The sequence below is a fragment of the Phoenix dactylifera genome, chromosome 8 (assembly GCF_009389715.1).
Source record: "Phoenix dactylifera cultivar Barhee BC4 chromosome 8, palm_55x_up_171113_PBpolish2nd_filt_p, whole genome shotgun sequence".
NCBI lineage: Eukaryota > Viridiplantae > Streptophyta > Magnoliopsida > Arecales > Arecaceae > Phoenix > Phoenix dactylifera.
In genome coordinates this window covers 12,475,817-12,497,131 of record NC_052399.1, presented here as the reverse complement: position 1 = coordinate 12,497,131, position 21,315 = coordinate 12,475,817, and the positions used below count along the sequence as shown (strand labels likewise).

General features: G+C 43.0%; 1 protein-coding gene across 3 annotated transcripts; it reads right to left on the bottom strand.

Annotated features, from left to right (window-relative positions):
- Positions 1–2,283: 2,283 nt before the first annotated feature.
- Positions 2,284–17,698, bottom strand: LOC103716580 (TATA-box-binding protein 2-like). Of its 3 annotated transcripts, none has more exons than XM_039128954.1 (10): positions 16,784–17,698; positions 16,617–16,712; positions 15,668–15,755; positions 15,323–15,394; positions 3,487–3,537; positions 3,327–3,371; positions 3,079–3,171; positions 2,868–2,969; positions 2,709–2,784; positions 2,284–2,609 (listed from the first exon to the last, which is right to left on the bottom strand). In XM_039128954.1, exons 1-10 carry the CDS (start codon positions 16,795–16,797, stop codon positions 2,560–2,562), a joined length of 687 nt encoding a protein of 228 aa, XP_038984882.1. In that variant the 5' UTR covers positions 16,798–17,698; the 3' UTR covers positions 2,284–2,559. The 3 variants fall into 3 exon arrangements, with proteins under 3 accessions (XP_038984882.1, XP_038984883.1, XP_038984884.1); XM_039128955.1 differs by having other exon boundaries at positions 16,617–16,705; XM_039128956.1 differs by lacking the exon at positions 15,323–15,394.
- Between the last annotated feature and the right edge of the window lie 3,617 nt (positions 17,699–21,315).

Genomic DNA, 21,315 nt, shown 5'->3' with positions numbered 1-21,315 from the left:
CCCTTAGACATTTTGTGTTGGAGACATGCCAACTGAAACCAACTCCATAGGTCACTATTGCAAGCTGGGGTTGATCCATTTTTTATCAGATCGACTCATGATTCAAAGGGGTTGAGCCGGCCCATGTTGTCTCTTGACATTGGAGAAGGGGATTTGGTCATATGTTTTGGGTCTCTTTTGGTGGTTACGTAAGGCCGAAACATTAATTCGTACCTCTCCTAAGGTCGTGCGAGTAGAACCATTCGCCCGTTTCCATGAGACTCTTCTGCCTGCCAAGTGGATCTTCCGCTGTGCTGCAAAAGTTCAACTCTTGATGCACCAAATTGTACACCCACAAGAATTTTGGTGCCACGCAGGATGGGGCGTTAAACAATAATTTCCCCCTCCTAGTAAAGAGTCACGTGCATTGCACATGTAAAACATTAAAAATAATTATTTATTTAAAAAATAACAATCTTATTGTTATTCAAATATAAACTAAATAATTTGTAAATAAAGTTAGTTTATGCATCTTTGAATGATAAAAATATTAATGTTCTAGAATTTGTGAAACAAGGTGAATATATAAAAGCATTAAATGGGAATAAGTTTCAATTAATTCAATAAGCATTTTTACGCCTAATTATGAATTAATTTGTGGACTTGTAAAGTACATCTTCATGTAAATAATCAACTATTTTTAATTTTGCTTGCATTTGATATTCTTCTATATAAACAGAATATTTGTAGTAGGTTAATTGACAATAACAAAATATTACTAATATTGATAAAGTAGGAATATTAATTAATTATATCAATACTCCTAAAACTATTAATAAAATTTGAATTAAAATATTATTAAATGTATGCATAACATGGTTCCATTTTAGTTCACATTAAACCCAATGTTCCATGTTATGTTAGTGAAGCTTTACAAAGTTTGGTTTATTTGAGCTTGCTATAATCACTTCGGCCTTAATAACTATATCCTATACATCAATTCTTTTATTTATGATAAAATAATAGATGTGCATGTGCCTAATTGTGTATATGTTTGTCAAAATAATAAAATATTATGTTATTGTTTTGTAAGATCATAAATCATAATTATTTATAGGAGTTTGAAAATGTGTCATAGATGCCAACCTCAAACATGTGAGATTATAAGATGTAAGTATATATTCATTCCTTCATTAATTTTCAGAAAAGATAAAGAAATTAAAATATCTTTCTATCGTAATGCAATTAAAAAATGAAAAATCATATCCATTCATTTGAAAGTTACTAACTTTGGAATATATTAAAGGTCTAAAATAGCAACCACTATAAATAGGTCAAGAGGTCTCTTACTATGTGATACTAATTGTAATAATATTTTAATTCATCAATGAAAAACATTAATCAAGATTTTAATAATCGCATTATATTATGTATTTTTTCATATATAAAACCATTACAAACCAAATCAATTGTAGATTACGAGTTAGCTTATTTACAATCTTACATAATTATAACATTTATATATAAGAATATTAACTAATAATAAAATACTAACATTTTAAGATTCTTTTTGAGATAAGAAAAAGGGAGACCAACTTGCACTATAATTACTTAGATCCAGATTTTTGAAGATAAACGATCCAAGAATCTAACTCTAAATCTCTAGTTTTGCAAATTTTGTATGAGTAAGCATGGATCTCCCACCAATTAATGAGGTAAAACATGAGATGCAAATTTTGGTAGGCTCCTACGACACTTTCGGATTTAGTTGGGTCCTCCTGGGAAATCTAAACTCACAACTATTATTGGTCTCGCATTGGCGAATTTCATGCAGCTGCCTTCATTGCAAAGATACCAATTTGCAAACATGCACTTGAAATGCCCAAGTTCATATCGTGTACCAAAACATCATGAACAGCTCAGGCTTGTGTTACTACGTGATTAAACTAAACTTGGGGCTCAGCTGAAAAAATAAACAAAAATCCAAACAATAGCCAGCTCACACTTCATACCTCAGGTTTTGCATAAAAATTCAGGCTAGGCTAAATAATTCATACCAAGATTGGACACAACTAAGCTTAGCTCAAGCTTGATCAGTCCCCACAATATGCAGCTCAAAGCTCGACTCCACCATGGTTCATCTTTTAAACTATTACATCAGCCGCTTAAACGCCCGTCTTTCCTTTCTTTTTTTCTTTTTCTTTTTTTTTTTTTCCTTTTCTCTTTGAGCCTCTCTTTAAAGGGACTAAAAAGTATCAAGGCACAAACGCCAAAAGCTCTTGGGGCCATGACATCCTCAAGAAATAACCTTAAGTTTGGCCAATGCCACTAAACATTCTCATTTAAAGGTACCCAGAAAAAAACATTACGGCACTAACCCAGTGGTATCGTACAGCATACAGAATGAGAAAAAAGGAACCAAAAACTGAAGTGAAATCTGGCAGAAATCATATGATTGATGATCGATTAAATTCTGCACCCAGTAATTTTCTTCCAACATATTCACAATCCCCTTGACAAAATGGCAGAAGTCAGAGAACAGTCAGCTCTTAGTATGATCAAAAGCCAGAAACAACTGCTTCAAGTCAATTGCCGTGGCACTGGATCTCTAGAGTCCTTACCTTCGTTGCCTGCTCAGAGAATTCATTGGAGTAAAAGACCAACAGTAATACAAAGTAAAACTTTGTCATTCAAACATGAGCAACAAATGCATGAGCCCAAGGCAATACCTATTTGTGGGACTTTTCTGTATTCCAAGACCACTGGATATATCTGCTCAAAACCTCTCTTTATTTGATCCCTTGACTGACCACACAAAACACCACCACCAAAACATCAACCAATTTGAAGATATCAAAGACCGAACTTGATAATAGGCACTTAAATACCTTGGCTCCTGTGAGAACTATCTTTCCCGACACAAATATGAGAAGCACAATCTTGGGGTCCTTCATTCGGTAGATCAGGCCAGGAAAGATCTCTGGTTCAAACTATTAGGACCAATACAAATCTATAATCAAAGAAAAATAACACCAGATCATAATTGTAGAAACCTATTGAAATTGTGAATAGAGCCTAGAGTATTGCAAAGAAACTTACACTGCAGAATGCGTTATGATGTAATGCAAGACGTTCTAGCCTTATTGGAAATTTGACGTCACAAGAGGCAACAACATTCTGAACTTTAAAGTCCTAATTGAGAACAAAAAGACCACTTCAACATCGCCAGAGATGTTTTGATGATATTATAAGACAACAATTTGAAAGCAGAGTATGCATGTTAACACACAAGAATGCATGTCCACGCTCTTAAAAGAGGACATTCATCACTTTGTTCTCTTATTTACCATGAACTGTGCTTGAAAGCCAACCTTCTGAACAACACGAGCATACTGCAAAGAAGAGACATCATGTTAGATCAAAATAACATCATCCAAACTGAACATTAGCAAATTGATTATGTTCACAGTCAAGGCTACCACATAATTAAAGTTAGGAATGGCTTGCCTTTCTTGCAGCTAGTTTTGATTGCTCTTCACTCTTAGCTCCTGTACAAACCTGAATGACAATTATTACAGTAACCTTAAGCATATGGTAAAGAGATAAAGCAGAATATTCAAATGAAAAGCAAGAATATATTTTTCACGGGGCTGCCATATGTATGAGTCGCAAAAATAGTGAAGATCAAGCAGCCCATGTTACGCCATCGGGTTGGTACCGATGGTGGTCAGTAGCGGAGCGGCAGAGAATCGGCAGGAGAATAGGCTGGCGGAGGCCAAAGCGGATGGGGGGAATGGTGCTCGGCAGCAACATGCGGCGACTGAGAAGCCTCTGTGGTCGCCGGTGGCCCAGGCACCCCCGTGGCGACCCCAGTGGACCTCGTACGAGATCTCTCAAGCGAAACTCTAGCAAACAAGAGTGTCTTCACGGAGGTCTTGGAGTTGCCACCGGAGAGGATCAACAGGGCCCGGAGAGCCTGGTCGGCGACGACTCTTCTAGCCCGAAGCCTCGGTCGCCCTGTCCTGATTGACCGGATTGTGAAGAAAATCCAGATTAGGGCTCGGATTGGCTACGATGTCGAAGGCTTCCCACTGGCGGAGGGCATCTGGCCATCTGCTTCAAGAAGGAGGAGAGGGACACGGTGCTTTGGAGTGGCCCTTGGCTGGTAGCGCCATGGATAGGTGGTGCCCCAGTTTTGTGCCCGACATCCACGAGGTTAATAGGGTCGTGACATGGGTGCGAATGCCGATTCTCCCACTCGAGTTTTGGGATAAGGAGTCGATTTTCGACATCACCAAAGTGGCCGGACGCCCTCGGGCAATGGATGCGACAATGGACGGCAGGCGGCGGGTAGGGTTTGCTAGGGTTAAAATAAAAATAAATGCCCTAAAACCCTTGAAGCCTGGGATCTACCTCCAAGGCAAATCGGAGACTGGCAGGGCTTCACCTACGAAAACCTGCCGGGAGTCTGCTACAAGTGTGGATGTCTCAGCCATGGCAGGGAGAATTGTGGCCCCTTGCCTCCAGCTCCCCGAGAGAGGGGGACATCAATGAGTCTGGTCGATGCCTACCCCGACCAAAACAATCAGCCGGCCAATGGGCCATGGCTAGTTACCAGCCGGACCCGCAAACCGAAGCCGTCCGGCTCGGAGATGAGGAAGAAGATGACCATTGAGTTGGGGCCAGAGTCGACCTGTCAACAACTAAGGCCCCAAAACTTCGTCAACCAGGCCGAGCCCGGTTGAGCTATCAACGAGGGTCGACGAGCGGAAGAATGTGGCCGTGCCGGACCGAAAAAAAGCATTGGTGATGGACGATCTCGGCGACGACTCGAGCTTCCCAGTCGAGGTAAGTTCCTTTGACCCGCTATTTGCTATTGAGTTAGAGCCGATCCAACTTAGTGTGGATGGACTTGGGTCTACGCGGGACCAATCGAACCGAGCAGTGGAAACCCTGAATACTTTGGACCAGCAAGGGGCCATTAGTGAACCCGGTGCTGAGCCGACCCACGGACGCCTTACCGAGCCCGGACCAGCCACTGGTCCTCAGTGAACCCGGCCTGTCTAAACGGGCCCAAAGCCCATTGAAAAGCCTCGACAGGACCGGATTTGCGGGCCTGAACCGGGCAGGTGGGCGGGAATCCGCATCCGCATCCGAGAACCGCTTACCTAAGACAGACCAAGCCTCCTCGGTCACCCAGCAGCAGTGTCCAACAAACTCCACCAAGCCCATCCCCGAGTCTTCTTCCACCTCTACACCGGCGATGAAGGAACAGCCGGTGCCAGAGGACTTGCAGGGAGTGCCCGAAGGTAAGGGCACTTTGCTCAAGGAAGGCGAACCGGTGATGGCAGGGGCGACCCCCGAAAAAGTCGGGCAACGGTATTCTTCCAGGGTGTAGCCGAGGCCGACGGCAAGGCTTCCAGTGGCCAGCAGGGGGTGGAGACAACAATTGTAGAAGGGTGTGGGAAGGGCCTAGGTGATCAGGGGGCTGGCTCCTTGCGATGGCCGCATGGTGACCAAGCTAAGAGGGGGAGGCGGCAGACACAGAGGATGGTGGGGGAGAAGAGGGTGACTAGCAAGGATGTTGACAGAAAGGTAACTTACAATGCAGGGGAATAGGAGGAGGTAGGCATCGGGACTACAAGTTTGACACCCATAGAGGATGCTCACAAGCACATAGTGGACAAACTGAAGAGGGTTATCCATGGCTGGGAAGGCTCTTCAAATGTGGAGGGGTTCAAGCTAGGGGAGGGTAGCGTTTCCCTCTCAAATCACTTGATATGAAGATCCTTCTATGGCATTGCCCGGGTACAGAAAAACCATCATTTAGCCTGGCTTTTGAGAGGCTAGTGCACATGCATGAGCCAACCATATGTGTACTCCTAAAAACCAGACTCTTGGGTAGAGGCCTACAGCAAGCAAGAAGGAGGCTACCTAGATCTTGGGGTTTTCATGCAGTTGAATCTCGGAGGTAGGCGCCGGGACTGCAAGTTTGACACCCACAGATGATGCTCACAAGCACATAGTGGACAAACTGAAGAGGGCTATCCATGGTTGGGAAGGCTCTTCAAATGTGGAGGGGTCCAAGCTAGGGGAGGGTAGCGTTTTCCTCTCAAATCACTTGATATGAAGATCCTTCCATGGAATTCTCGGGGTGCAGAAAAACCGTCATTTAGCCCGGCTTTTGAGAGGCTAGTGCACATGCATGAGCCAACCATCTGTATACTCCTAAAGACCAGACTCTTGGGTAGAGGCCTATAGCAAGCAAGGAGGCTACCTAGATCTTGGGGTTTTCATGCAGTTGAATCTCGGAGGTTGTCAGGCGGTATTATTATGACATGGCAATTGGACAGCTGTAAGATTATGTATTTGATGAATCCAACCAGAATATAGTGATGGTTTTATCTGAGGAAAACGAGCAACCCTGGGTGTTCTCTGCACTATATGCTAGAACAGACTTCCGTGAGAGAAGGATATTATGGGAGGAGGTAAGCTGCTTGATTCATCATGGCTACGAAACACTGGTGGCCGGTGATTTTAATTGTATTGACAACCCTCTGAAAAAGAGGGGAGCGAGCCATTTACTAACAAATTGGAGGTGAGAGAGTTTCAGGACTTCATCAGGGGGAATGGATTAGTGGATTTGGGTTTCTCAAGACCAAGATTCACATGGTGCAACAACAGGCTGGGCTGTGCTACGATTTGGGAGGGGCTTGACCGGGTGTTCGCCACGACCGGGTGGATTCAGTGTTGGCCGAACTTCAAGGTACGCCATCTGCCACGGATTGCGTCGAATTATTGCTCTGTGTTGGTAAGCACCTCCCCCACTATTCAAACACATGGCCCATTTCGGTTTGAAAAATTTTGGCTCTCATATCCACACTCCTGGAAGGTGGTCAGGGAGGCATGGCATATGCTGGTATGCGGGATTGCCATATACAGGGTGTCACGCAGGCTGGAGATGACCAAATGGTGCCTAAGGAGGTGGAATAGAGTTAAGGTGGGGAACATCTTTAGAAAGATTGAAGTGGCTGAAGCATCTATTGCAGCAATTCAGGACAGAGAAGAGCAGAACAGTGGCTTGTTTGAGGGTGAGCAGGGGGAGCTCCGAGCACAGCTTACTATGCACCACTTCCTTCTCCGGCAGCAGGAGACCTTCTGGAGACAAAAGTCGAGGGTTCAGTGGATTTTGGAGGGAGATCGCAACACCAGATTCTTCTATCAGACCACTATCATCCACCGACAGAGGAACAGAGTCTACAACATCAGGGAAAGCAGTGGTCAGATGACTAATGATCCAGACTCGGTCAGGAGGGTCTTGGAGTTCTTCAGGTCCAGATGGACAGAGTAGACCAGGGACGGAGGGCTGCCCGCCCAACCTGTCCCATCGAGGAGGGTCACAGATGAGGAGAACACTGAGCTAATTAGGCCGATGACAGCAACAGAGATTCAGAAGAGCCTCTGGTCCATGGCTGAGGACAAAGCCCTAGGGTCGGATGGGTTTTTCCTTCTTTTTCTGGAGGTACTGGCACATACTCAGACAGGATGTGATTGAGGCCGTCATTCAGTGTTTCAACTCGGCCACCATGCCTAGTGAGTAGAAACGAACCTTTATTACCCCGATTTCAAAAAGGCAGGATGCCATGGAGCCGAGTCACTATCGCTCCATTAGTCTCTGCACCATCCTCTACAAGATCATAGCCAAGATCCTAGTGAGGAGAGTCGGAGGTGTACTGGCTAAGCTGGTTAGCCCTGAGCAGAGGGCATTTATCGGAGGACAGAGCATCTCTGATAATGTACTGATTGCCCAAGAGTTTGTGTGATCTCAGGCAGGCCTCATGTAGGCGGAGACTAATGGGCATCAAGTTGGACATAAGAGAGCATACGACAGAATGGACTGACACTTTCTAGCACTCTCTGTAAAGATTTTTGGTTTTCATCATCAGTGGACTAGATGGGTCATGAGTTGTATCCGAGCACCCTCCTATGCCATTTAGGTGAATGGTTTGCCTACGCGATTCTTTGAGTCCTCAGTGGGTCTGCGGTAGGGATGCCCGCTGTCTCCTCTGCTGTTCATCCTATGTTCAGACGCTCTAACCAGAGCTCTCCGTAGTGCTGCTGAGACCCATGGGTTGGAGCCTTACAGGCCAAGGGCAGGTACATTCCAGATCTTCCACTTGTTGTTTGCTAACGATTGCTTTCTGATGGCTAGTGCGAGTAGGAGGTCGGCACAGGCACTCCGAAGGATAATTATGGAGTATTGCAGTGCATTCGGCAGCGGGTCAACTTGGCTAAATCAGCCATATGATATAGTTCGAAGATCGAAGCTCAGGTGAAAGGTGTCATCTCGGAGATCTTGAGGATTAGTGAGTAGGATAGCAACATGCGGTAGCTGGAGATTTCCATCATCGGCTAGCAACTATGCAAAATTCATTGCTCGGGGGTGGAGATGACGTTTCGGCAGTGTTTGGAGGGGTGGCAGGCAAGCACTCTCTCCATGATGGGCAAGGTCACCTTGGTCAGGTCAGTGCTAAGTTCTATACCCTTATACTTGCTCTCAAACACCATTGTTTCAATTGCTCTACTGAGGCCATTGGAGCAACTGCTTCAGAGATTTATCTGGGGTGGGCGAGCATGCGGAGGTGGCATCCATTTGCTTGCTTGGGAGGTTCTCTGTCAGCCGACGAGTAGTGGGGGTCTGGGCATCCACTCCTTCCTCACCAGGCGGGAGGCATTGGCAGCTAGGCATGTGGTTAGATTCATTCTGGAGCTGGATGGGTTATGGAGCAGGCTGATGGAGCCAAGTATGGGGAGCAGAGTGCCGGTGATTCATTTAGACCAGGGCATCAGTGCTCTTACATTTGGCGCGAGATGTGTGCACGAGCCCCACAGGTGCTCCCCTTAATCTCGTGGGCAGTGGGGGATGGTTGCAGCATGGATGTTGTCGAGGACAGATGGATGGCCGGACTGCCGCTATCCGGATGGCCTACCATGTTTAACCTAGCTGCGACAGTCGGTAGAGAGTGTGTGATCTTCTAGTTTCGGAAGAGAGCAGATGGGATGCTGATCAGAATCACCTTCTCCTCGGCAACGCCCTAGCTGAGAGGATACTCGCTACACCCCTACCCTTAGAGGGGACGGCGGATAGGAGAGTATGGAGCCCGACAGAGAGGGCAGGAGTTACAATTAGTGATCTCCAGGCTATAGTGGACCTAGAGCCCACCCGTCAGCTGGAGGGCTGTTGGATCTGGCGGTTACGAGTCCATCCATGGGTGGCCCTTTTCCTGTGGAGGGTGGTATGGGGTATTCTACCTACCAGAGGGTTCTTGGCTCGGAGGGGAATCCACATACCTACTGACTGTGAGGGATGCCTGGAGGAGGAGACCATCAACCACATGTTGTTTACTTGCCCGCAAGCGCTTCAGGTTTGGGGCCTTGCCTTGGCCCACTAGTAGAGCTTTGCTTCTCCGGAGATATTTCTGAACCAGTTGAGAGACTCAGCTTGGAGGCCTGATATGACGGAGAGGGGAGTGGTATGGGCATATGTGGCATATCATATATGGCTGGACAGGAACGCGAGAATCTTCGAGGGCAGGGGTTTCTACCCAATCAGTGGTGGACAGAGCCTCCGCACATGTAGCCGAGCTAGTGAGCGCTGCAGCTAAGAGCTCACCTGGAGATGACAGGGACATCTGGGGTTCCTCTTTAGCTCCTACACCGCCGAGGTATGCGATGATACCGATGGTAGCTCCCATCCCTTGGTTTTCTCAAGGTGAATTTCGACGACAGCATCTCAGAGGACAGCAGCAGATGCGGCATGGATTTTGTGATCAGAGACCAAGACTCCAGGCTGATTGCAGCTAGAGAACGGCGCATTTTTGATGAGTCTATCGTAGTGGCGAAGCTGCGTGCAGCATAGGAGAGCCTCGTCCATGCCAGAGTGCACCTGGGTGCACGGTGGGTTTTTCTTGAGGGCAATTCGGTTATAGTGATCGACTGGATCCGAAGCGGGCATGCCAGGACAGATTTGCACCCCCTAGTCTTTGTTATTTGCCATCTTATGGAGAAGTTTGATTCTTTCCAAGTTTTGCATGTGTTTCGGAAGGCGAACAATGCGGCAGACTAGGTCGCCTCTTTTGCAGCACAACACTCCGAGGCCATCCCATGGGCGGTCTTGGAGCACGTGCCATTGGCACTAAAGCGTGTTCTGTACTGTGACTATTCTGGGCGTACTCACGGCCGAATGTAGTGAGACGCTGTTGCACCAAAAAAAAAAAAGGCAACCCATGTTAACTGGCTATTTTGTACAAGCATGTTATGAAGACAAAAATAAGTGCACTTCAACCTTCTGAAGTTACTAACTCAGTTGACTTGATTGAGTGATACTCACTATTTACTAGATCAACATACACCATGCCCATATGAGCAATAATAATATAAGAACACTTCAAGATTAATGGTTTATAATTTTTGGGGAAAAAGTATGCTATAGAAGGCCTGTTTGGAAAGTTCCTGCTGGATCAGCAGGAAAGAGAGTGAACTTGCATGGCCTGATACCTGCCGGATAAAAAAAAAAAAAACCCTCAAAAGGTCTTTTTTTTTAATATAAAAAAAAGCTCCTCGGAAATCTTCCCTACCGACTTCCAGGCTCTCCCTCTCCTGCTTTTGCTCCCTCCTTCTCTCTGCCCCCTTGCTCTCTTCCCTGCTGATCCCACCAGATCTGGTGGAACTTCCCAAACAGACCCTCAAGGCAACAACATAAGTGATTGGCAAAGACCAGGAAAAACATAGCTGTACCAAGTCCTTGGAAAAAAAGCAAGCCTATCAAGCAAATGCAAGTTTAAAAACAACAATTTAACATTTATTACTCTGATTAGTCAGAGTACAGTGAATCCATTTTGGTCCCCATGAACTTCCACTGAATCACACTCAACTCCATATCAGCAATCATCACAAAGCCTGATATAACCATTGCCTAAAACAGTGAATAAAACAGAAAAATACTAACAAGGACAGAATATTGAGTGATGAAACAATTATTTGCCTTATAACAACATCATTCATTTCTTCATATTATGACATACATGATTCAGGAAAAAAGGTTTATAAAGGGTTTTGAGGCCAAATAGAAACTGAGCAAATCTTGAAATTAATATGCAGAATAAAACATGCCACACTTAAAGGTATCTTTGGACAGAATTCGTGAAAGAATTAATACTGTTCCCTTGCTTTAACTTGCATATTCCATTATGCAGCAGTTTATTTTCACAATATCCTTCATGGGATCTAGTGCCCTGATTCTGGTATGATTACACCTTTCTCACGATTATACCTCAATAAATAATATAATACACATATAATCTTCACTAGTTCTTCCAATCCAAATAAGTTATGCCTTTGTTATAGTTCTCATAATAGTTCATAAGCACATCTCGAACAGTACATTGTCTATTACCAACTAGTCATCTACTATAAGAAACCAAAAATCATTTCTTGATCGGACATTTGGCTTATTTATTAAATATCAGAAAAATGTGAACAGAGTTGGACCATAATATAAAGATTTTTACCAAGTCAATTTCAACATGTGCTATGTTTACAAGAGCTTATGTATGGAACCGAAAGTCCCAAAATAATGGAACATCATCAATTTCACTATCATTGCCCATAGTGATTAACAATCAAAAAGATGAGATCTCCATGATAAGAATTGTTTTAAAACTGGTAGTGAGCATTTAATAGGAGCAATGGTCAAGGGAGTGCCACCACAAAGGTTTTGCATAAAGATGCAGTTTTACAAACTAACAAATCACAACCAATCAGTAGGTACTACAACATACAGTCTGATTACTTCAAAAAGAAGTTATCTTGGCTTAAAACAACAGTGTCCAATGATCTTGAACAGCCACAAGATAATGTAACAAAACCAATACCTAAATCTTTGTGTGAAAACAATATTATCCATTATCTTCTAAAACGTTGTGTACAGCCTTTCTTGCTGATTATGTGAGATCTCAAAATAGACAAAAGCATTGATTTTGGAAATGACTGATAATGGCATGACAAACTTACATAACTATTGTCATTAAGGAGAGTACAGCCTTTTTTATTCATTAACTATGAGACTGCAAGCTCATTAAGGAGGAAAAAAATGCTGCCTATCAACGTGACTATTGTCAGCGATTAGCTCTTATCACAAAGGACAATCATATAAGTTGTGAAGATGAATAGGAAAGGGACTTTTTGTTTCAATATTTCCAAGCCAAGTTTACAATTTCGAAATACAATTAAGCTAGATTGTCCCATAATTTTCAGTACACAAACGGAATTTCACATGGCCCTCATGCCTTACACTTGGAGAGTCTTCTTTAAGGATATTATTTACTTGAACCAAATAATCGAACAAGAACCACCCTAATTCTTCCATAATGACATTCTTCCAAATATAGGGTAGACTCGTAACTCCATACATCATGTTGACATTTTATTCACTCTCCATCATTGAACAAAATTGTATCGTACATATATTTTCTAGTATCTTCCCCACATGCTACTATGACAATCAAGGTTCCCATAACCGGTACTAGGGCTCATGCTAGTTACTCGTACCATACGATGCCAGGGGCATTTCAGCCTGTTTATTTATTTCCTTTTTTCAGATTTTGAACTGAAGATGGCAAAGAAGTGTCGGCTTCAATTCAAAATTTGAAAAAAAAAAGGTTTGAAACCACTCTCCCCTATTCCAAAACGAAGAGCAGGGGAGAGAGAGAGAGAGGGAGAGGGAGAATGAGAGGAAGAGAGAGAGAGGGGAGGCGAGGGGAGGGAGAGGGAAAGGAAGGGAGAGAGAGAGAGGGAAAGGGAGGGGAAGAGGAAGAAGGAGAGAGAGGGTTCGAAAGCCCTAATCATCGGGGGTGGGGGGCTTGAAACCATAACCCTAATCTCGCGTGAGAAAGAGAGAAGGTGAAGGGGGGAGGACACATACCTTTGACACCTTTCACCATCGAGGTCCAAGCATGGGGGAGGCGAAGGTCTCAAGTGCGGGGGAGAGATGAGGACATGAGCACTGGGAGAAGACGAGGAATCAATTGGAACAGCAGGATTTTGTGGGGAGGGCATATCGAACTGAATGGATGGTCTAAACCATGACGATAGTTGAGTAGTCCGATTCGGCACGCCCTAAACCGGTCGGTTCAGCATGGGTTTTCCTTCGCTGACAATAAATTTTCTCTTGCTTTCTTTAGATCCTAATATATCATAGAAGCCATCATAAGTGGTAGAAATCCTTCTTTCCTCTATCCCAAATGCCAATTTGCAACTAAGTACTCTTTCTCTAATCCATCCTTACATATATCATGATTCTTTTTAACATCAATGCTAGAAGAGGATCAATAGTTAAGTGCCCAGCCAAAAATTTTGTTCCTTTGCACTTTGAGTACAATCATCATCTAAGCACCAAAACCATATGGCCATCATCGTGGTAGTTGATGATGGTTGGTGATGAAGAATAATGCAGCAGTGGTGGCAATACTTCTATCCATTACCATTGGAGCAATTAGTGGTAGTTGTGATGGTTGTGGAAATGTAATAAAAGAAATTTGAAAAAGGTTAAAAGGTCCAAAATAAGTAGGGGAAAAGAGAGATATAGAGATTGTTTAAGTATATAGACTAAACTAACGAAGCTAAGTTGGAGATAGGAAGAAATGCCTTTAAATTATATCCTCTTCTACCCATCATCTTTGAAGTGAATTTAAATGAACCATGCCTATTGAACTTCAAGAGGAACAAAATGGCAACATAACATAATTTGATCCTCAAATGACAGCGCAGCAACCCCAGACAAAGAGGCAGTGTAATCCTATCAAATTCCAAAATAAAAGAAAAGGGCTGAGACTCTCAGGAAACAGCAAATGATTAGGATACTTGATAATTCAAATATTAATCAAACCAAGATCCATACTGTTGACACTGTACTATCTAATAGTAAATGAATTGATAATGTAATGTAGCTTAAAAATCGATGAGGACAGAAGATTGAGATCTTAAAGGTTTTTCACTGTCGCATGATTGCTTATTCTTCTTACGATCTGATTATGCTTTTCCTGTGAACAATGATCCGGTTAATATTTACTCGCATATACAAAATATTGATAAAATCATTGTGTATGCAAAATATTGAAAAGGTTGGAGGAATTCACAAGAAGTTAAAACATCATCTGTTTTAACAAGTACACCAAGCTTAAGTAATATAATTACTCCCTTGTAATCCCAGTGGGTCTCCATTTCCTACGTAAAAGACAGCTCCAGCTAACGTATATACAAAACTGCATCTGTCCACTTTCCCATAGCCTCATCCTCTGTCAAATGTCTTTAGAACTCTATATTCTCACAACAGCAGCTAATTATCACGTGCATAAATTTATACAAATTGTGCACATTATCTGCCACCATGCATCAGATGTCCAATCTCAATGATGAGCTGCCACATACCAACTCCCCAGCCATCATCGCCCCCTCCCTTTCTTAGACACCAACCTCATCTTTATTACAAGGGCGAGCTAAGTACTCAAACTGATTAGCCAACTGCACTTAGCTCAGCTAGTTGGCATCCCTCACCGCATGGGAAAAACCCTGAATTTGAACCCATATGATGGTGTCTCCATCGCAATTTTAAATAGCAAAAAAGCTAAGAAAAATGAAATTGGTTTCAAGTCTGAAATCTGCACTGCACCTGATTATTCAAAAGATCTGGATGGTCCAACATAAAGGTAAGGTCTGCATCACACCCAATTTTTGAACTGTCCTAAGTCTTTCTTCAAATTTGGTCTACTTTCACTAGTCAGACATAAATTACGGTTGAGGAGGCATGCTACGGTTTGGTACTCTATTTCAACTTATGAGACCACATGTGCAAAACTAGGCCAGGCCAAGGTTAAATGCCAGCCTACTTGCAATACTTGTGGAGAAGCAATGGAGGCAGGGAATGGTTGAAAAAGGGATGCAGGCATTGGCAGTTATGGGCAAGGCGTCATGGAAGGAGAGAATGCATATGTAAGATGGAGAGCAGCTTTCATAAATTACACAAGGACATGCACTTGATCAAAAGAAAGAAAAGAATGTGGTGATGATAAGATGCATCTTAAAAACATCTCTTCTGACAGTTCAAATATGACAGGGATTGCATTATGATATACCTAATTAAAAAGAATAGTTTGAATGCAAGAATAAGCTAAACTAGCTAAAAGAATAATTCTTTTAATGGGATTACAGTCCTCTTGCGTGTCAATATGTAATGTGATATTTACAGTACAATGTGAAATAGAAGGACAACCACCTTTATACTCACCATTTTACCAGAAGCAAATATCAGGGCCGTTGTTTTCGGCTCTCTTATTCTCATGATAACAGCAGCAAATCGCTAAAACAAAAAAAAAGGGTTCACTGGTATATTAAATATAAAACAACAAGTTGATTAAATTGGTATTGGGGCTTGACCCAGTGGTCATACCCTTCTTCTTAGCAACTAGAGGGTTTGATTCTTGGGTGGTACATACCAAAGGATTGAGACCTAGGTAACTATAGTGCAAGAGAGTCTCCCTCCCTTCTCTCAAAAGGGAATATAAAAGATTACAGGTTGATTAAAACTATATTAGGATATATAAAAAGAATATAAGTGACTACTTCTTTATACCTTAGGATTATACTCTGCATTACGGGCTTGTAGAGCTATGATCTTCAAGTCCAGCTTACAACCCAGGTTGACTGTTGATACAATATTCCTAGCAGAACAAACCAGGATTCATATATTGCCACAAAAAATGAATAAAAAATAATGTATTTTCATGCTTGTCAAAAATTCCAATTCCAGCTTTCCAGAACTGAGTATACTCTCAACATCAGTTTAAGTTTCAGTTGAATTCATGCAGCACTCCAGACTGTGTAGACAAAATAAATTTCAATTTGAAGCAGAATTAACATTACAGAAAAAAATTTCTTCAAACCAAGTAACTATATTGAACCTAACTTAACAAAGTTCTGCATATGATTCCACAGAACCAACATTCTTAAAGGTGTTTATTAAACCATAATTTACATAGCCCACCCTCAAAAAAGGGTATTCAAAGAAACAGAGCATGACTCGAAGTTGATGTTTGGAAACAATTTGCCCAGCAAAAAGATTACGATTTCAAGATTTAGTACAGTAAATTCACTAAAAGCTTGGAAAATACTTGGATAATTACTTTCTTTTAAAATAATAGAGACAGGATGCAAATGATATGTATGTATATATTCATAAAATAATAAGAATTATAGAGGTGACAGCCATAAAAAGCAGCACAAAGACAAGCACCAACAGCACCAACTAGAACCATTAATTTGTATTATATCAGTGTTCACTGAATAGGTCATGGTCATGTATATTTTCTTTCAAGAGAGGGTGCTGCAATCACGTATAATTTGAGAATATATCATCAAATTCATCAGCCTTTGAATAATTCTTGATCATTATGACTACCCGAAAATAAGTGAAAAATCATTTAGGTAGAAAATGAAGAAATCAAGAAAAAAATTCAAGTGACTTTGATAATTTGAGGATTATTGTTCTCATAGAACATTGTGGCATTAACAGAAGGACTCACTGAAGGGTGGGAACAATGCCTGAAGGGTGCTCTGCAAGATCCACCGATTGGCATCCTTCCAAATTATACTGTGCCATATGTAACCACACCTGTTCGCTGGCAAGTACAAAGCCAAAGATCAAAACTCATATCATTCAACAGCAAGGACGCAAGAACTAACTCCACACCTGCCTATCTGCATGAGAACTGATATTATTCCCTCCGGGAAAAGCTAACCACAAAAGCTGATTCCATGATATAAAACAAATACAGCCGAAACCATCTACAGACACCAAAGTTTTATATGTTTGAAAAAAAAACCCATCGATCGATCTTCTACTTATAAACCAATGATAAAAAGGGAAAGAAAATAACCAAGGTAAGAAAAAAGAAAAAGTACTGAGCAAATTCCAATTAAAGATCTAACACGTAAGAAGAAATAAATCCAAATCCAATCGCTCAATCTTATTTTTTTTTAAAGTAAGGAACAAACTTGAATTCCGTCAACCGATCTATATCAAGAAAACAGAGGAAAAAATCAATAAAACCAATTAAAGATTGTAAGCAGGGAAAAGAATCAATTAACATTCATCATTATCTTTTAACAAAAAGCAAGGGGAAGAATGAAAGATCCAATCTTTTTCCAGAACCCATCTTTTTTTAGCTCCAATATTCATCGAAATCCACGTCAAGAAAAGAGTAACACAACGGAGAAAAGCAATCCACATAATTAAAACCCATCATTAACTCTCCCATCAAGATCGAAATTTATATCTATCATCATCTTTTAATTGAAACACCTCCTTTTCCAAAACCATTCCTTTTTTTTTCTTGGATATCCATCAAAATCCATATTAAAAAATAAGAAGAAAACCACGGAAAAAAACGCAATCCGGATCCAAGAAACCCCAGCTAAAGGTTTGCATACAAAGATGAAAAGATAAAAACCCATCAAAATCTACTTTTCTATCTCAAACTCTTATATAGGTTCCGTGGTGCCAGGATTTTCAAGGATTCTTTTCCCTCCAAATTCCTCTTTTTATATAGAAGTAGGGTAGATTTTATTGAGTATGGGGGGGTGTTCTTGAACTCGTTTTCTTCTAGGGTTCTTCGCTTATTATATAGGGTACCTGAGAGCCGATGTGAGAAGGGTCCAAGGACAACCTTTTTCTTTTTGCAATAGCTTCGATAAAGACAGAGAGAGAGCTGGAATCGGATGGGAGAGATTTATGAGGTTTTGATACCGACGGGCCGAAGGTTATTTATAGAACCATTGAGTTGGGATTCACACCTAGGAGGCATGGTATCACAAGGATTAGGAGGATTGCCGCCTTAACTAGAGCGCACGGATTCATGAGTTTTTTATTAATAAGAAGAGGAGAAGGGGCTCCGTATGGTAATGTTTTATTATTAATTAAATAGTTAGGCGGTCCAAGATAAATGGAGGACGAAGTAAGAGGCCATGGAACGACTTGTTGGCGGTTATGCTTTCCTTCTATTTGTATCAAGGTGGTGCTAGGATGACGTACCCACACGTGAGGCGATGAACCCAGTGGGGTGAGCCCACAGGTCAGGGAAGGTACGCAAAATCTGCGACCTGTATCGAATATTTCCTAGTGGAAGGGGGGTCCAGTAATGAGGCTGTTACGCGGGTGGGCTGGTCCCTCCCCCTCCCCACCTATTTTTCACCAAAAAAAGAGGAGCATCGGATGATATTATTCCAAACGGCATAAATATATGGTGCGGGCCCACAATAATGTTAGGGGCATGTATGATGTGCATGTAACCATGGAAGCCTGTTTGGATATTTTTGCAGGTACTGGGGCTACCTTTGAGAGGTACCCTATTCGGAATGTGATAAGTTGATAGGAAGGCTTTCCATCCAAAAATTTTTGGGTACATAAGACCTGAATAAAATTGAGTTAAGTATATCCATTAGGGCTTGATCAAGTTGATCATAAGTCCATACTCCTATTTTGTGCTTTAGCTTAAGTCAGTCTTCTTTCTTTATGCTAATGGGACTAATAACTTCGATCAGGGTTAAATCACGTTTATTATGTGTTAGCTCTCGCGAGATGTTCAGCCGGGATGAGGAAAGAGTCAGTGAAGAGTTGAATCTTATAGCTCTTTAAAAATATGTATCTAGTCATTTCAGTTTTGCAAAGAAGATTTTGGAAGACATGGAATAGGTTTAGAATCCACCATAATATACTTTTGGAACTTAGATACAATGAACAGGTCTAAACCGATATCATCCATTTCATACTTAGCTTCTAGAGCATTCCAAAGTTTCTTGTAGTCTTAGTGGGAAGATATACATTGGCAGAGTGGGACGAGGCCAAACTCCGGCTGTTGTTCGGGGTACACTTAGCTGTGAGGATTCAGTCCCTTCCGTTACCAGGATGTGGGGGGCCAAATGTCAGGCTGTGGGGCACCTCGAGCCGGGCCAGCGTTAGACTGGGAGATCTTTCCCGTGTTATTCAGCCGGAGCACGAGTGGGGGCCGGATTGCACTTGGATCTGGAGGTCCGGACTTCACCCGAAGGCAGCTCTCTTCTTATGAAATGTGTGAGGACCCGTGCGGGCGTGTGTTTAGTCCCACATCGATTATTCGCTGGGTAGATTTTGGGTACTTATACAGGATCAAGGAACCCAAACAATACCTTCCGGCTAGCCATTTTGGGTGAGTCCTGGATTGTTACAATTGATATCATAGCGGATCCGGCCCATAACTTATGTGGACTAGGGGACACTGCAGTACGGATCCATTGGGGTTGACCATGGACCGATCGTGGTGTTTGTGATTAGATTTGAATGGATTGAACCCTAAGCTTGACGAGGACGTCAGGGCTTGAACGGGGGGAGTATGTGAGGACCCGTGCGGGCGTGTGTTTAGTCCCACATCAGTTATTCGCTGGGTAGATCTTGGGTACTCACACAGGATCAAGGAACCCAAACAATACCTTCCGGCTAGCCATTTTGGGTGAGGTCCTGGGTTGTTACAGAAGGTGTTATGGGACAGCCTTCCGACGAGAGCAGTGCTGAGTAGGCGTGGCTGGGAGGTCCCCGCAGAGTGCGGGACGTGTGGAGCTGAGGAGTCGGTGGACCACGTACTTTTTCAGTGTATATGGGCGAGGTCGACATAGCAGTGGACAGGAATCCTGCAGGGGGCCTGAAGTGCGCGGCTATAGTTTCTTAGGGTGATATGGCAGTGGCTAGCTAGCTCGCGGACTCGTGAGGAGGGCATCAGAGCAACTTGCACAACACATCAGATCTGGCTGGCAAGGAATGCTCGTACTCTCGGCAAGCGCAGGGTGTCACCGAGGTTTGCTGCAGAGCTTGCTCGAGCACAGGCCACGGAGATCAGGCCCATCCTTTCTTCAGATAGACCTTTAACAGCCCGGGACACCTGGGATTCCCCCTTGCTCCGGCAGCTCCTCAGATGGTGTTTTTCACCTGGGAGCCCCCACCCCTGAGCTTCCTCAAGGTCAACTTCGATGGGTCGGTGCTGGATGGCGGTACGCGGGGCTGTGCAGGCTTTGTCATACGGGGCTTGCACTCCAGGGTAGTGGCCGTAGGTGGCTGCCAGTTGTTTGATACATCGGTTCTGGGAGCAGAGCTGCGTGCAGCCTGGGCGGATCTTCGACAGGCGCGGGTGGTGCTGCGGGCCAGCTCGATTATTCTAGAGGGCGACTCGGCCACTATCATCGGATGGATTCAGAGGGGGTCGAGGGGTGAGAGCACAGACCACCCCTTGATCCGCGACATAGTGATGACGATGAGAGATGGGGGGGCCATCCAAGCTAAGTATGTATTTAGGAAGGCTAATGGGGCGACCGATTGGATGGTTGCCTACGTGGCCCACCACTCGGGGTACGTCCTTTGGTCGAGGGAAGGGGAGCTGCCATTGGCACTCCGCGAGTTGTTGTATTTTGATCTTATTGGGTGTATTCGTGCATGCACTGTATGAAGCACCCGTTTTCAGCAAAAAAAAAAAAAATGGGAGCTAAATAAAGCACGAAAAATTCGTAGGTGACAATGAAAATCAAAATTCTTAAAGAGAGGAAGCATTTAGTGGTCGGTGTTAAAAGGATCCAATATTTAGATGTTAGAGACAAGGGTTTGGTCTTTCTCTAAGGGTGCTCTAGACTTTTTCGAACTCTACTTAGCTCTAACTAGGGTTGGGCAAACTAAGGTAGGTGCAAGTGCATCCATGGATCAAAAAAAAGGAGTAAACAGCTTCTAAGGTCTAGGGCAGGAATGAGTGATGGACCAAGCAAAGGAAAGGGGAAAGAGTCACTGAGTCACTGGAAAATCTGGAAAAAACAGGTGCGGTAGAGAGGTCCCCCACTTTGACTTCCATCTCATTAGCATCTCTAATCCAAGAGTTGAAGTGACTTCATTCGGTCTTTTCAAACTAGAGCCGAATGATAATGGACCTACAACCCTTGCTTATGGACTAGCTGCAGAGCGGCAAAATTGGTAGGCACTACGGACTTGATTGGTTTGAGCCTTGGTATAAAAACCTACTAAGTAGTAACTTCTAAATTCAGAAAAACTCTAGGATTAAGCATGGGCAATCCTCAGTAAAATTTTTATTTTGAGAAAACAAGAGTTTATATAAAAAAAAAAGATACACTAAGAGAGGAGATTTTAGGAAAAATAAAGGTATTAATATGCAAATATAGAAGATTTCGGGGGTGAATCTGCCAAAACACCCT

Coding starts and splice junctions, on each gene's coding strand:
- LOC103716580 (XM_039128954.1), bottom strand. Junction 15,395..15,667: donor ATGCAGAGTATAATCCTAAG/GTATAAAGAAGT, acceptor TTTTTGTTTTAG/CGATTTGCTGCTGTTATCAT. Junction 3,538..15,322: donor TATTTGCTTCTGGTAAAATG/GTGAGTATAAAG, acceptor ATTGTCATTCAG/GTTTGTACAGGAGCTAAGAG.